Below are 14890 nucleotides of genomic sequence, written 5' to 3'. Positions count from 1 at the left end.
GAAGCTTTGTCATTTCATTTATTGATTTATTTGACAGTGGGGACTAAATAGATGATCATTCATGTGAAAAAAAAATTTTGACGAGTGAAAATTGAGGGCTAATGTGTTCAGTGGATTGTAGCCTGCTTTTGTTTAAAAACATTTTTAATTGTTCAGCTGACAAAACACCTTTCCAAAAAACTTCAAGTAGAGGTATGAGCTTTGAAAATTGGATGTGATCTAGTACCTTTTATACAGCGCATGAAGACGGTAACTCTATCCCTCACAGCCTTGTTTTCATTTTCATAAAATTCAATATGGCTTCTTGCCTAAGGTCGACAGTGGGATTTATGGTAGTAACAAACTGCATTAACTACACATGTATGGTAATTTTTGAAAGGGGAGGGCACTCAACTTTCTGTTGCAGCAGCCTGTGGCCACCAGGGTGCAATATCATCTCGTGTTTAAAGGCCATCCAATAACCTTTTACCAATATTGAACTTCCAAACATAAAAATTAACACATTTTCAGGCCTAATCAACATTTGCTACAAAGTTGATTTGTCCATGGGGAATTGATATAGATTCCTAGACCAGTCCCTAGAAACAAACTAGTCAAATCTGTCAATCTAGAAAGTACTTAAGATAAGACCAAATTCTAGACGCAGTCATTCATGATTGAATTTTTTTGTAGGACTGAATAAATTGCATGGTTCCCCTCCCCTCTCCTTTATTTTTTGGGACATAACCCACGGTTCTTTCCGCTGGTCAGGCTCTTTGTTTTAACTTAAAAGGCTCTCCATGGGTCTCGCTTTCATATGTCTGGTATGTGGATTGTATTTTCACGGAGCTGCTGTGCTGGTTTAACCCTTTACCACCATCTAACATATTACTAACTCTTACTTTCAAATATTTGAAATCCAAACTAAACGGCGAACATGAAAGTATTTGCATGCACAAAGACGTGAGGGTAGTCTTTTCTTCCTTATTGTGATGTATAGCAAGAGTAAGCGGCTTCTCGAACAAAGAAAAATGGAGGGTGGGACTTGATTTGTCAATGGGGAATTGATTGGATGGATGTGGTTTTTTATTACTGTGATCTCATGTGAGTGACAGGATGTCCCGCCCTCGTACTTGCAGGGTTTATACTGCAGTCTGCAAGTACTTGTACTTGTAAGTGAACTTAACATCATAATTATACTAAACTATTATTTTTGCACTTTAAGTATACTACTATGTTTTGCATTTTAAGTATACTATGCTTAATGGTTAAAGAGTCCAGACTGGTAAACCACAGGTCGCGGGTTATATTCTCAACACCTGCAGGAAATCACTGAGATGCCCTTGAGCAAGACACCTAACCCCCAATCGCTCCCCAGGCGCCACAGCAAAATTGCTGCCCACTGCTCCGGATATGTGTCCACGGTTTGCAGTGTGTGTTTACTACTCACTGCTCCTAATGTGTGTGCACTAACTTGGATGGGTTAAAATGCATAGGACAAAGTTACCATACTTCGTCACTTTATACTTGAAATATTCCTTTAAAGCGGACCTATTATGCCCCTTTTTACAAGATGTAATATAAGTCTCAGGTGTCCCCAGAATGTGTCTGTGAAGTTTTAGCTCAAAATACCCCATGGATCATTTATCATTTTTGAGTTGATTTTTGCCCTAAAAGTAAGTACTCTTTTTGGAGAGAAAAAGTAAATACTTTTGAGTCTGTAGCAAAGAGTAGGTAAGCTTTGGGACATACTACTTAGTTATCTTTGTCACAGCTCTGTCGCTTAGTTACGTGCATCCTGTCACAGTTTAAACTGCCCTGTCAACCATCTTGTCTAAGTTCAAAATCCTCCACATTCAATTTAATTTAATTTCCTACCATTTCGGAGAGAAATGTTTAGCACGTTGATCTGCCAGTCGTGGATCTTTCATGCAGAGACTCTGCTCATGTGTTTACAATTTGAATATAATGATGCATTTAAAGGTTAATGGCCAAACGTATCATTGCAAAAGTTCACAATGCTGCTGCAGATGAAATGTGGACAACATTGAATATATACATTTTCGTCAGTTTAGATACTGAAAATTAAATAATCACTCAAAACCCCTTTTTCTAAACCTCTCTACATAACCGCTGGACTCGTACATCCTCCATGTCTAGTTTTTTAACACGAGTTTTTAACACTCCTGTTTGTAGTTGTAATCGAATCCTCGTGACCTCGTCCACAGAGCGATGAGTTGTGGGTAATATTAGCCGTTAGAGTGTGCATCGATCTGCACTTCAGATTCTGACCGGAAATAGTAGACCATCCGGGTATCTTTGGAATACTCATTTCCGCACACCACGACTTGGGACGTACTAATTCTATTTTCGAATACTATTTTGGATGTATGCAAACTGTTTTTGTGCATGTATCTTTAAATGCAAATGAGCTACTGCTTCCCACCCTACTTTCCAGAAGAGGGAGGAGCCTTTACAGTGCGTTCCTCAGATACTCTGCTAAAAACGTAAACATCTGTATGGTTTTGATTATCATCTCTATCGCGGTCATGCTCACGTGACATTGTTGTTCTTCATCATCATGAAAGTTTAGAACCTGCATGTGTTTTAAAGCCATATCTGTCTAAACTTCTGATATATGGTTCTCATCAGAAGCTCGCCCACAGAAAGCTGAATGTCAGACGGGGCGTCCCGTGAGATTTAAACTAAGTTCTCTTTCACGTCTTATTGCACTTAAACTGTCGAAAACACACAAAGTTCACATAAACAGTTGGTTATGTCTGTGAACATAAACAGCAAGTAAAGATATCGCTTCTGTATTTTAGATTTGTGTATTAAAGTGACAGCTGCGTAATATACAGTACCTGCTACTATATAGTCTGTTAATATGAATCAAACAACAAAATAAAATCTGAAATTCACTCACTGCTCTTAATTGAATTACCAGAGCTTTACATTTCTTTCTCGAATGCTGCTGTTAAATGCTCTGGCAAGGAGATAAACATGGCAGACTGTGTACAGCTCACTGGAGGCGGAGTCTATGCTAATAGGGCCGAGTCGTCAGCAGTTGTGGGCGGGGCCTTTGTAATGTGATGTCACATTGCATAGAAACTGCAAACGGCTTGATCTGAGACACTGCTTATGATTAATGGGAATTTAAAAAAGGAGTGTGGATTTTTACCATTATAGGGTGGTTGTGTACACACACTGCCGACATACATTTATGTTCAAACATCATGTCACATCATAACTTTAACTTTACTTTAACTCTTTCTCTTCCAGCCAAGTTTTTAAGTTGCCAGCCAGCGGCAGCATTTTTGATCATTTTCACAAAACTTTTATGGCCCCACAGAATAGTTTGTTGCAGCTATGTACATAAAATACATGTGTGTGTGTGTGCGTGCGTGCGTGTGTGTGTGCCTGTGTAAAGCATGAATGGGTAAAGTGTTGTGGTGGTGGTGACTGGAGTCCACTGTCAGCACTAATCAAATTTCCTAGAACCATGTTCTCAGACTGTTCACATACTGTCATTTGATCACTCATCACTCATCTTGTGACACTGGATCATTTAACATATGAATGGAAAGAAAAAAATAAGTTTTTGTTACACCATCTCAAAATGCACAACACATTCATAAAATTGCATGGACCGTGTTTTACTGTGGACTTTGTTCTATTGGTGAGAATAGAGCAAAGCACAAATGTTATACATTTATCCAAGAATACAGTATATATTTAATGGAACAATATTATTGTAAAATGTTTTCACAAATTACATTTTTTATACTATAAACATTAAAGGTGCTGTAAGCGATTTTAAAGAATGGTGTAGAAAATGTATAGATATATCCCTGAAGTAAGTATGAAGTGGTCGCAGTCAGATTCTTTGTTTGGCCGATCAGAAGGTTTTTGAGCTGTGTTCTCAGTCTGGACAGTTCATTTATAGGAAGCCAGCAGCTGAGAGTGCGATAGACGAACTTTCATGTATTTGGAGGATGCAAAATGTTTACTATTTCTAATCTATCACCAACAGCTTGCACAGACAAACATCCTAAAACGAATAAGAAAGCAGAGGACTTTTCATCGTTGGAGGGAGCCGAGAGATTCTAAGTGCCAGGAATCAGATGCCAATTATGTTTGTCTTTGGGCTTAACAGGTAAATATATTACTAGCAAATATTTCACATTGGCAGAACTTCGGTGAAGTTTAATGTGCGAAGTAGGTCCATTGTCAAGAGAGTGCAGGGGTCACTTTCAAACCAGTTGGTTTTATATTGGTTTTGCATGTTAAAACTTAAACAAACTTGAGTGAGGCGTATAGGGAAATTTTGCCTCACTTGTCCCTCACTTGATGAAATTCCTGATCGTGTGGATTCCTATTGCGATGACTATATTTCGCTGTCAGAAGTTCTAGAATGGCCATACAGTTCTTTTAAAATTGGGTAAATCAGAACAGCGGGAGATGGGATCCACCTCACTAAAGGTAATTCCTTTTTTGGGGTCAAAAAGATGTTTGTCTACATTCACTAAAAATACGTAAATACTTCATACATTTTCTGCATGGATGGAATCGCATAATCTATGCAGCTTTAGTATTGCTCCACTTAGGCATTTACCCCTTTGTGAAACCCCTATTATACCTCTTGGTATTGCTGATAGTACCCTAAAAGCATGGGCGAGTAAAGGTGTAAAGACACTGGACGACTTGTATGCCAATAACTCTTTAATGAGCTTTGAATTGTTATCCCAGAAATATAAAATCCCTAAACATAATTTCTTCAAATATTTGCAAGTCAGGCATTGGGTCAAAGAGATTTTTCCTAAAATTCGAACACTGTCGCCGTTTGAAAATGTTATGTTTAACAAGATTGTGTCCTCCCCAAAAGGTATTGCTTCTGTAGGATACAGCACATTAACAAATCATTTTAAACCATTTGACAACGTAATCTTGAAGCAGAGGTGGGAAAGAGATCTTGACTCTGCATATGATCTGGTGGAGTGGGAATGTGTTATGGAAAGAATGCAGATTATTTTAATATCTACCAAATCAAATTTAATATTCTGCATCGAACATATTATACACCTCAGAAACTTCACATGTTAAATACTGACATATCTGCAAAATGTCAAAGGTGTAAAAGGTCTGAAGGTGATTTTCTCCATATGCTATGACTTTTGGGAATATATAATTGATATATCTTCAAAGGTTATAGGTATCCCAATTATTAATGATCCTAAAATTTGGATATTAGGGGATACTGATTTATTAGGTTCCTCTTATCATAAAATAAAATGGGGGGTGTTATGTAGTCTGATTTTGTCAAAGAAAAATGACAATTGTAATGTTATGTATATATGTTTTGTTTCATGTATCAACTGAAAATAAAACTATATTTAAAAAAAAAATGGGTGTATTACATTTTATACACTTACTCTGTTTGCGAACAAAACTACTTTCAAACTAGCAGAAGTAAACACATCTCCGAACAAAACAAATAGAAGTGTTTTGCTGCCAAATGAATCCATGTTTCTGGAATAAATCGGTTAAGTGAATGATTCAAGCATATAATGACACTCAAAAAGACAGTCACTACTGGCTTATCAATGTAACTTGCAGAAACGGTCACTCAAAAATACCAATCACTAGTTTTGCAATAAAAACAGAGAAACAGTAGACTGTACCTGTATATCAGCACTCTGTAAACCCTGCTGGGGCATTTCAAATTGTGATGGGTCATTCGTGAAAGTTTCGTTCATTGTCTATCACGTGACAAATGGACAAAGGAAAGGTGAAATAATCATTTTGTGTTTCTCATAATGTATCTTTTGCTGCATTTCCTAAATTTGGTATGATCAAAGATTGGGTATTGAAAATAAAACATTTTCTAAAGTAGATATAACTAAAACAGAACCAAACTTTGTTATTTGTTTTCAGGTTAGAAGTTACAAGTAGAAGTTAAAGTCACCGTGTAATCAATTTGTCTGATTGGACTGATTTAAACAGGCATTTCTAAATTTGAATGGGATATTACGGTATTTATTTTAAATGATTTTTTATTCATGTGCCCTTGTAATCTTTGATCAAAACAACTTCCTATCCCTCTTGCAACGACATCTCTTCTTTTCTCTGATGACGTGTTTAATGGTGGGCGGGACATCCTGTCACTCACATGAGATCGACCAATAGCAAACCACAACCATCCAATAAATTCCTGATGATTCCCAAAATTAAGCCCCGCCCTACCTTTCTTCTTGTTCGAGAATTAGTTTCACTTTGATATGCATCACAATAAGCAAGAAAAGACTATCGCAACTTGTTTCATGCTGACTTTAAAGTAGATTTTAGTAGTTTAGATGGGTTTTTTTTAAACATATTTTATAGTGAATTGGCTTTTTTTTTCAGTAAATTGAATATGATTTAGAAATACAAAAGTGTCATTGATTTCTTTTAGTGCAAAAAAAAAAAAAAAAAAAAAGTTGCATGGCACCTTTAACATCAATTTTCAGCATTGCTTCTTTGTGGTATATTTGGAACTGGTAATTAATAGCGAGCTGAAGAGAATGTGTTTGGGTGAAAAAAAAAAAAAATCACCTCTGGTGCAAACATCACAGGAGCTGTTAAACACACCATAGCAGTTAAATCAGAGACTTGTATTGTGCCCACAAAGTTGTATTCCTGAATGGCAGAGCTCTCCTCACATGCCTCCTTCTGGATGCCTGCCGAGGCTCTGCCGGACAGATGTCTTCCCTAAGAACAATCCTCATCACCACGGAATATAATTGCTACCTTTGTAGGCAGTCGGAGACGCCAAGGACCAGATGAGTGAGAAGAATTAATTAATGGTAACCCATTTAGTGGGCAGCCAAGGGGAGGGGAAGCTCTGAGGCAAACACAGATCCTGATTGGATGAGACTGCAGTGGAAGGTGTGTGTGTGTGTGTGTGTGTGTGTGTGTGTGTGTGTGTGTGTGTGTGTGTGTGTGTGTGTGTGTGTGTGTGTGTGTGTGTGTGTGTGTGTGTGCGCGTGTGTGGGCCATTAATGTGGAGGCTGGGCTGTGAGGAGGGTGAAGGGCTAAGCACTATAGCTTATTTCAGTATGCATGCGTGTGTGTGTGTGTGTGTGTGCCCATCTTCCTATGTGCGACACAGCAAATGCGTGTTTTTGGGTCGTGGGATTAGATATCCTGCAATTTTTTTCAGCGGGAAAACGATGTGTGTATCGTGGATGAAATCTGATTCTGTGCCGTAGTTGAATACATTACACACACTGACCCATGCTGTGACTGACAGGTCCTGGCCTTGTGCCATTATCTGGGATTGGACCGAATCCATGGAGCTCTAAGAGGTTGTTAAGTACAGGATACTATAGGATAAGGTGTGCATTGGATGGAGATTTTGCCACCATACACTAGATATCTTTCATGTTTGACTTTGTTGCTGCCCAGAAGAACATGGACAATGTCGAATGCCCTTACAATGCTGACATTTGAAAGTGTGTGGTCCACTTGGTCCAGTTGAACACATTCAATCACAACTAACTAAATAAATAAGCAATGTTTTTGAGCTTGGCATTTCTACTATGACCCAGACATCTGGAAACATTTTGGGATCTAAAGCCCAGAAAATGCTGTCTAGGAAGGCGGCACAGCATGTTTTGAGACACAGCCATATAGTCTATACATCCAGCACATAGACAACTTGAAAGCTCCTTCCCATCCCATCTAATGCTACATATCATAAAGGAAATATTAATACTAAAATCCTATAAAAGACTTATCTCATAGACCTCCAAAGTAAGAGGGACAGTGACTGTACAGCTTTATGATTTATGCTGTGCTTTGCTCTAATGCTGTCAAATCGTTTTACAATCTTTTCAAATTTTCAACAGTTTTGACAGCGTCTTATATCACCATTTATTTGTGAAAATACAGTGAAAACAGTAATATTGTGAAACACACATACACACACAAATATGCTTATATTGTCACATGATGTTCAGTTAGTTTCATTATCATGGACTTTTAGTTTGTTTTCATGTTCATTATGTGTTCCTTTGTTCAGTTTTCCCGCTCCTCATTATTAGTTAATATATGTCAGCTGTTTTTTATTAATCATCCTCACTTGTGTTTGCTATATAAGTTGGTCCCAAGTGTGTATTTCCATGCCTGTTTGCCTGCCTTTTGGAAATTTGTTATTAAATGGTGTGTTGGAACGTTATTCTTCTGTCTGCCTGAAACCACGTGACAAATATATTATATATCCATGTTTATTTCTTGATATATTTTAAAAGTAATTTATTCCTGCAAGTGAATTTTCATCATCATTACTCCAGTCGTCAGTGCCATGATCCTTCTGATATGCTGATTGGGTGCTCAAGAAACATTTTTATCTTTTAGAGAAACTCTTAATATCTTTGCGGAAACCGTCTGTGATGGACTTTTTTTTCTTATTTTTTTTCAGGATTCATGATTCAGCATTTATTTGAAATAGAAATCGTTTGTTACCTTTCTTTTGTAAATGTCCTTGCTGAAAAAAAGTAGGCTATAATTTGTTAAATCTCAATGACCTCATACTTTTGAATTGTAGTGAATATCTATTTGAATTGTAGCCTATGCCTATTAATTATATTTAAAGCACTTCAGAATTATTCAATTTTTACATAAAAAGTAGGCTACAACTTGCACCTTATTTTAATAAATCTGTCAAAATTAAAGCATTTTAATACAGTTTATTTTCAGCGCCCCATACACAGCAAAATAGGCCAACACTAAACAGTATTTAGTATGAAAATTATTACATTCCATGATAGTCTATTCACTGTTTTAATGGCCTATTCACACATGCAACAGATGACGTAGGCTATTGATATTTGTTATGCGTCTCTTCCATGAGCATCGCATTTTTAAACTGACCAGTTAAACAGTTTGGCTTATTTTAAAACGTTGCGTTCCATGTAGCTGTTTTGAGCACAATAACGCACTTCGCGCAGAGGCACTAGGACCGCGCAGCGCGTCGGAGCAGAGCGGCTTCAGCGTCTCTTTGTTCAGCGTGCAACATCTCTCCTCCTCCTTCCTCCTCCTCCTCCTCCTCTCCTCTCCTCTCGCGCTCCGTCCGCAGTGACTCTCGCGCTCCTCATCATCACTGCTACACTGGGCTGGATGATTGCAGTGGCAGCAACATGGCTGTGAATCTCAGCAAGAACAGACTGGCCCTCTTAACAGCCTACCAGGACGTTATCAACGAGACGTCGGCAACCGACTGGTAAGATAAATCAAATCTGACTTTAAAAGTCTCCTTTTTTTTAGTACGCTGTTACTGCTTTGCAAATAAAATAATTAAGCTGGCATTATAACTATTATGCGGATGGGTTGCACAGAATGGGATGCGTGGATTAATGCGTCTGGGATGAATCCTGGATCTCTTGTTTCCCATATCTGGGGGCTTTTGTTAGATAGATCGATTTTAAACCCCTTAATTCTATTTTTTTTCCTTTTTCTGGTAGTTGCATTTTAATAATGCATACTTTGATACATTTTTTTGACCCTAAAATCACACATTTTTAATTTGTTGGCATCTTTAGCTTGCCTATTTGATAGGCTACTCGGATTTTACACTAGGTTGCAGTTCATGCTTTGACCTCCAGAGAGTTGTGCAAGGGATTTTGTACTGTTTGCTCAGTTCAAGGGAGTCTTCACTACACCGCTTGTTATTTGCCAGTTAGAAAGCATGACCAGATGATCATGCCAATCCCAAATATTTGCAGCCTTCCTAATTATTTATCTACTGAGAGAAGTATATCAGTGGGAATAATGGAGCTCTTTTCCATTTGCATGGCAGGACAGGGATGGGCGAGGCGACGGCTGTCTGTCAACCTGTCAACCGTTTATTGTGTTCTCTCATCTTTATCTTTGGTACCAGACGAGACATTACCTCCGTTATAATAATTACTGACGCCTATTTCAGCTTTTTGTACTGCGTATATGTTTTTTTTTTTGTATGGCCCACGTGGTTGTGGACTCTGTACAGGACAGTGTATCTCATCTCTTTGTGTTGAAACGAAACTGTTTGTTCTGAATCATTAGTAATGCGTTGTTGGTTTAGCATCCCAGCCAAAAAGTTTGGTTTGGATTATTTTGAGAAAATGTTTTTTCGTTGTACAGAGAATAATTTGGACCCTGACTGAATGACGTGTTATAGTGATAAACCAATATACTGGCCAGGCCTATTGATTTGGCTGATATTTGAGCTTTTTGAGATAATCAGCATTGGCCAGTAGAGTCTCTGCTTGGCCAGTTAACAGTGTTAGTTTAAAAATCTATCCACAGCCTCGCTAATGAATAATGTGAATGCATAATATTATTTTAATAAATGTAAAAATATATGTAAATAGTGTAGATTTAAAAAATTTTTTTTTACTATATATACACACACAAACACACGTGTTGTGTTTTCATGATTTATGGGAACATTCCATTGACATAATGATTATATATATATATATATATATATATATATATATATATATATATATATATATATATATATATAATTTAATATTCTATCCCCTTACACTAACCCTTCATCTAAACCTACCCATCACAGATTTGTACATTTTCAACAAAAACATCATTTAGTATGATCTTTTAGCTCTTTTCCTCATTGGGACCAAACAATGTACCCACAAGGGCAAGAATTTTGGATATCGCCATCTTTGTGGGAAGAAACTGGACATAAAATCAATCACTTTTTTCCCAAAGGATTCATATTCTCTCATTTTCATTGAGATGTTTGTTTTCTGCATCAGCACTCTGTAATTTGCTTGATTATATGATTATATATATGAATAAACTGATGTCCCAGAGTTGCCACTTTATGTGACATTGACTTGAGGGGAACAAAGACTTTCAGCCTCTGTAAACAGCTGCCTTCCTCTATGTTCACCCTTAAACCTTGCTCCAAACAATGCTCCTGTTCTACATGCGTAAAACCACATGACTATACCAGACGCAAACACAACTCTCCTCTTTCCTGTACCCACATAGTTTGAGCTAACTCACATTCCTCTTCCTGGTATTCATCCATGTGTCATTGCAATACAACCAACACCACGTTATGGAGCCTTTGTGTCTGGAAAACCTTAAACGCAAAGTGAACTCTGTGTTTAAAAGATGAGATCAAGCCCATAGGGTCAGCAGCATTTTACTAACCACCATTCATTGCCAAAGGAACCTCAGGGTAGGCTTCAAATCTGTGTAGATAAAGCTTCTAAACCTATTGAGGCGCATCGGACATGGAAATCAAATTGTCTTGAGTGCATGTGTAAGGTTGGAGGGCGAGTTCCAGGATATTTTTCATAGGCTAAGGGCTGTCATAATTATTTTAAAAGGATTTTGATGTGTTGGGAGCCGTAGGGTTTAGAAAAGAAAGCTTTTGAAGTTTGTCAACCATAGGTGACGCCAAGCCATTTGGGATAGAGAGTTGAATATCAGAGTACTCTCAAATATCAAAGAATTGTTGCAAAGAATGTTCGGGCTGCTGATCTGAAGAAAGCATATGGATATGCGATCCTCAGACCTGATGATGAAGGTACAAGACAAGGGTAGTGAAGCTAGTGGAGTATCTTCTGGTCACCAGTCACATTATATCAGCTGTATATATTGCTTCTTAGCCTTCTGGAAGGAATTTTCCTATTTTTCCATTCTTGGTCTTGGTTGGTCCCCCACCCCATTCTTTAGCTCCTGTTGGGTTGCAGTTTTCATGTGTCCATGATTTTGTAAATCCCAAACTTCAGTCGCTTTGAAAACCTGCATTATAAGCTGCACACTTAAATGAACACAGTGCCACTCTTCACTCTGAAAAACGTACAGTAACACAACAGACTGTATACATCAATTAAATCACAGACTTTTAGTTCATTGTGTTTTGATTAGATATATTTCATATATAGCTTTTCATTAACGCACTAACCTCCTGCATTTCCCTCACGAACCCCTGTTTGGGAAACCCTTTTGTAAATGATAAAACGTTGTTTCAATAGATATTTCATGTGAACCATTGCAGCAGAGGTGGACCTGCATACACTGTTTCCTTTAACCTCAGAGCTGTTAAAGATTTGTGGGGACCCAATCGCACTGCGGGGCATCATGGCACAGGATGTCTTGTGTAACACTGCAGTAGGAAAATGCAGGAAGAACACAGTTCTTGCAGATTTTACCAATGCCCTTTTTAAGCAAGTTACTCCAGTTGAAATTGAACAAACATCCATTATACAGTAGCTTATATAATTCCAGTAATATAACTAGAGCTCTTGCATGTAAAAGAAAAGATTCCTATCTTGTATTTGCTGGGAAATTTGCATGTATGTGCATGATACATATTATGATCATAACAGATCTAGATTAATGACTTGAAGAAATACACTATTAGCATCTACAATTGTTATTAAAGCTACTCAAGTGCTACACTCTTAAAAAAATAAAGCTTCTTTGAGATCAATGGTGTTATGAGGAACCTATAACATCCATGGAACCTTTCCAGCGGCCGAAAGGTTCTTTATAGTGGAAAAAGGTTCTTTGGGAACATTTTAAAATACTCTTCACACTAAGATAAAATGGTTATTTTAAGAACTGTTCATTGAAAGGTTTTTTTTGGCGAATCAATTTTTCTATGGCATTGTTGAGAAAACCTTTATTTCTGTCAAACTGGTACACTGCAACTTGTACATCTTTTCAAATGTAACAAACAGCAACATTTGCCACAACCACAGCCTGAAGAGGTTCAGCAAGAAGAAATCTACTCTTTCAACTAAGCTCAAGCCTTTTTGGTTTTTGTTTAGGTCTTCTGAGCACAAAGAAAGCACGTGAGAGCCCCAGAGACAATTCTTCTGTTTGCATTCGGCTGCCAAAAAAGGTCGATGAAACCACACAGAGGACTGGAGATTCATATTTCGCATGGTCTTCCAGACTCTGTAAAATGTTACCATTTCTCTAAAAGTGTGGTGTGAAGTCCAGATCTCAACTTCACCTGCAGGGAGTTTATCTCCCACATTCCCACAGTCTGATGCCTGCATTCCTTCTGCATCAGGTCACTATCTTAGTCATCAAGTCATTTATCATGCCGAACCAGTGCTGGGGAAGCTACATTAAAACTGTAGCTTGCCAAGCTACAAGCTACTCAAAATTTAAAGTGCTGCATTTTCCAGAAAAAAAAGTTGCACATGATTATAAGTTGAACTAAATGTTTCCCTTGGGTCATTTTCCTGGTTGCATTCACACCGCCAGTAGGAACTCTGAAGTGACGTGAGCCGCGCTTGTTGTTGTGACCTTTATTTTGACGGCACGGTGGAAATTTATTTTAGAACGGCAGAGCCTGAGCACACAGTGCTCCCATTCCCCGTCTTTATTAGTTTGCGATCTGTTTAACAGTCCTGTCTAATATGTTATTAGATATAACTTTTGTTCAAAGAAAGTAAACGGTATATGAAAAGGTTTTGGCATTTGCCTCGTGGTTGATGTCCAATGTCGCTAGCTGAGCAGAAATACATAATCATGTCCCTTCAAAGTTGCGTTGGATTTTCTCCTTAGCGTAAAGGTTGAGAGGTCCGTCTATCACTGTTTTCCATGTTCGTAGAGTTATTTTTGTGGCATAAATATATAGGCTATCATTTGTGTGTTTGTGCTGGTGTTTCGCGTGCGTTCGGCCAATCAGCGTAGACTTCATATAGTTCTTATTGTTCTGGTTTAAAGAACCTACTCTGAAGTAGGAGCTAATTTAGTTCCCCCAAAAGGAGTTCCTTGAACTAAAATTGTTCGTAGTTCCTGTGGTTCGAACACACCAAAAAACAAGTACTTCTGCCATTAGTTCTCCCAAACTGCAACATAGTGTCGGCCCTGATCTGGGCCACATCTGGTACACTTGGATTCAATGCGTACCATATGTGGCCCGAATCTGGGCCGACACTATGTTGCTATCAGGGCTAGGAAAAGGTTCCTAACCCTAACCTTACATCTTACTAATATTCTAATGCGAGTTAGTTGACATGTTGCAAAGTAGTTAGTAGAATATCTAAAGTGGACCATCCAAATAAGGTGTAACCAAACGGTATGCTAAAATACTTGAATTCACTGCACATTTTAGATGTTAAAAAAACTTGGTAAAACTACAAATATGACTATAAATATGGTTGTTCAACTAGTCAAACCCTTTTAAAAAGTTAACAACACTGCAAGCTACTAACTAAAGCCAGATGAACACTGTACGATTTTGGCCACGATTTGGCCATCTGAGACAAATTTAGCAAATCCTAAAAGATTCCTCTGATCCTAGGCTAAAATCTGAAGTCTTGATCGTTAGTTTGACATGTTCACCGACAGCTGATTAATGACCATTGCAGATTTTACCTCTGACAAAATTCTGGCAGTGTCAGAAGATTTGACTCACAGTCCTGCAGTGTGACTTCTCCTTCGACGACCGTCAAATTGTCTTTGTTTTTCAAGATAAGCCATGACCAAAATTAACGTTAAGAGATTTCTTTGTAGCCACCATTTCAATCCCGCGTGTAATGCAGCTCACTGTAAACGAACGTGTCATTGATTGATGATGTAAAACTCCGGACAAGTTTTCATTAGTGACAAACATCTTTAAGTAAATATTTGACTCAATTACCTTAAACGAATTGAAATGTCATAACAGTGGTTTATGTGGCTTAAATGGGCGAACTAACCCTTTAAGGTAATATGAAAAAGTTACATTTATCCTACCATGCTACTGTAAAATTTGCGGCAGTATGCGAGTTATGCTTAACTAAAATAAAACTATAACTCAATTTTAGCCGCATTCTGAGTCTGACAATGTCATTCGTTTTTATCCAAGGCAAAAGTGTTATCATCTTGGGGAAATACATCTAGGGAAATT

At 37.9% G+C, this 14890-nt stretch overlaps 1 protein-coding gene across 8 annotated transcripts in view; it reads left to right on the top strand.

Annotated features, from left to right (window-relative positions):
• The first annotated feature begins 9007 nt into the window (after positions 1 to 9007).
• dbn1 (drebrin 1) overlaps positions 9008 to 14890 on the top strand; it is an 82698-nt gene continuing 76815 nt past the window's right edge. For 2 of the 8 annotated variants that reach the window (XM_077196848.1, XM_077196838.1), the window contains exon 1: positions 9055 to 9238. In XM_077196848.1, the coding sequence (XP_077052963.1) occupies positions 9156 to 9238 (83 nt within the window). In that variant the 5' untranslated portion in view covers positions 9055 to 9155. Of the gene's footprint in view, positions 9239 to 14890 lie in introns of all 8 variants that reach the window. The other 6 variants (XM_077196856.1, XM_077196862.1, XM_077196868.1 and 3 more) reach the window with 6 other exon arrangements.

The sequence above is a fragment of the Siphateles boraxobius genome, unplaced genomic scaffold, assembly GCF_051911475.1.
Source record: "Siphateles boraxobius isolate OS27281-9 unplaced genomic scaffold, OSU_SipBor_1 11, whole genome shotgun sequence".
NCBI classification, from domain to species: Eukaryota; Metazoa; Chordata; class Actinopteri; order Cypriniformes; family Leuciscidae; genus Siphateles; species Siphateles boraxobius.
This window is presented reverse-complemented; position numbering and strand designations above follow the sequence as displayed.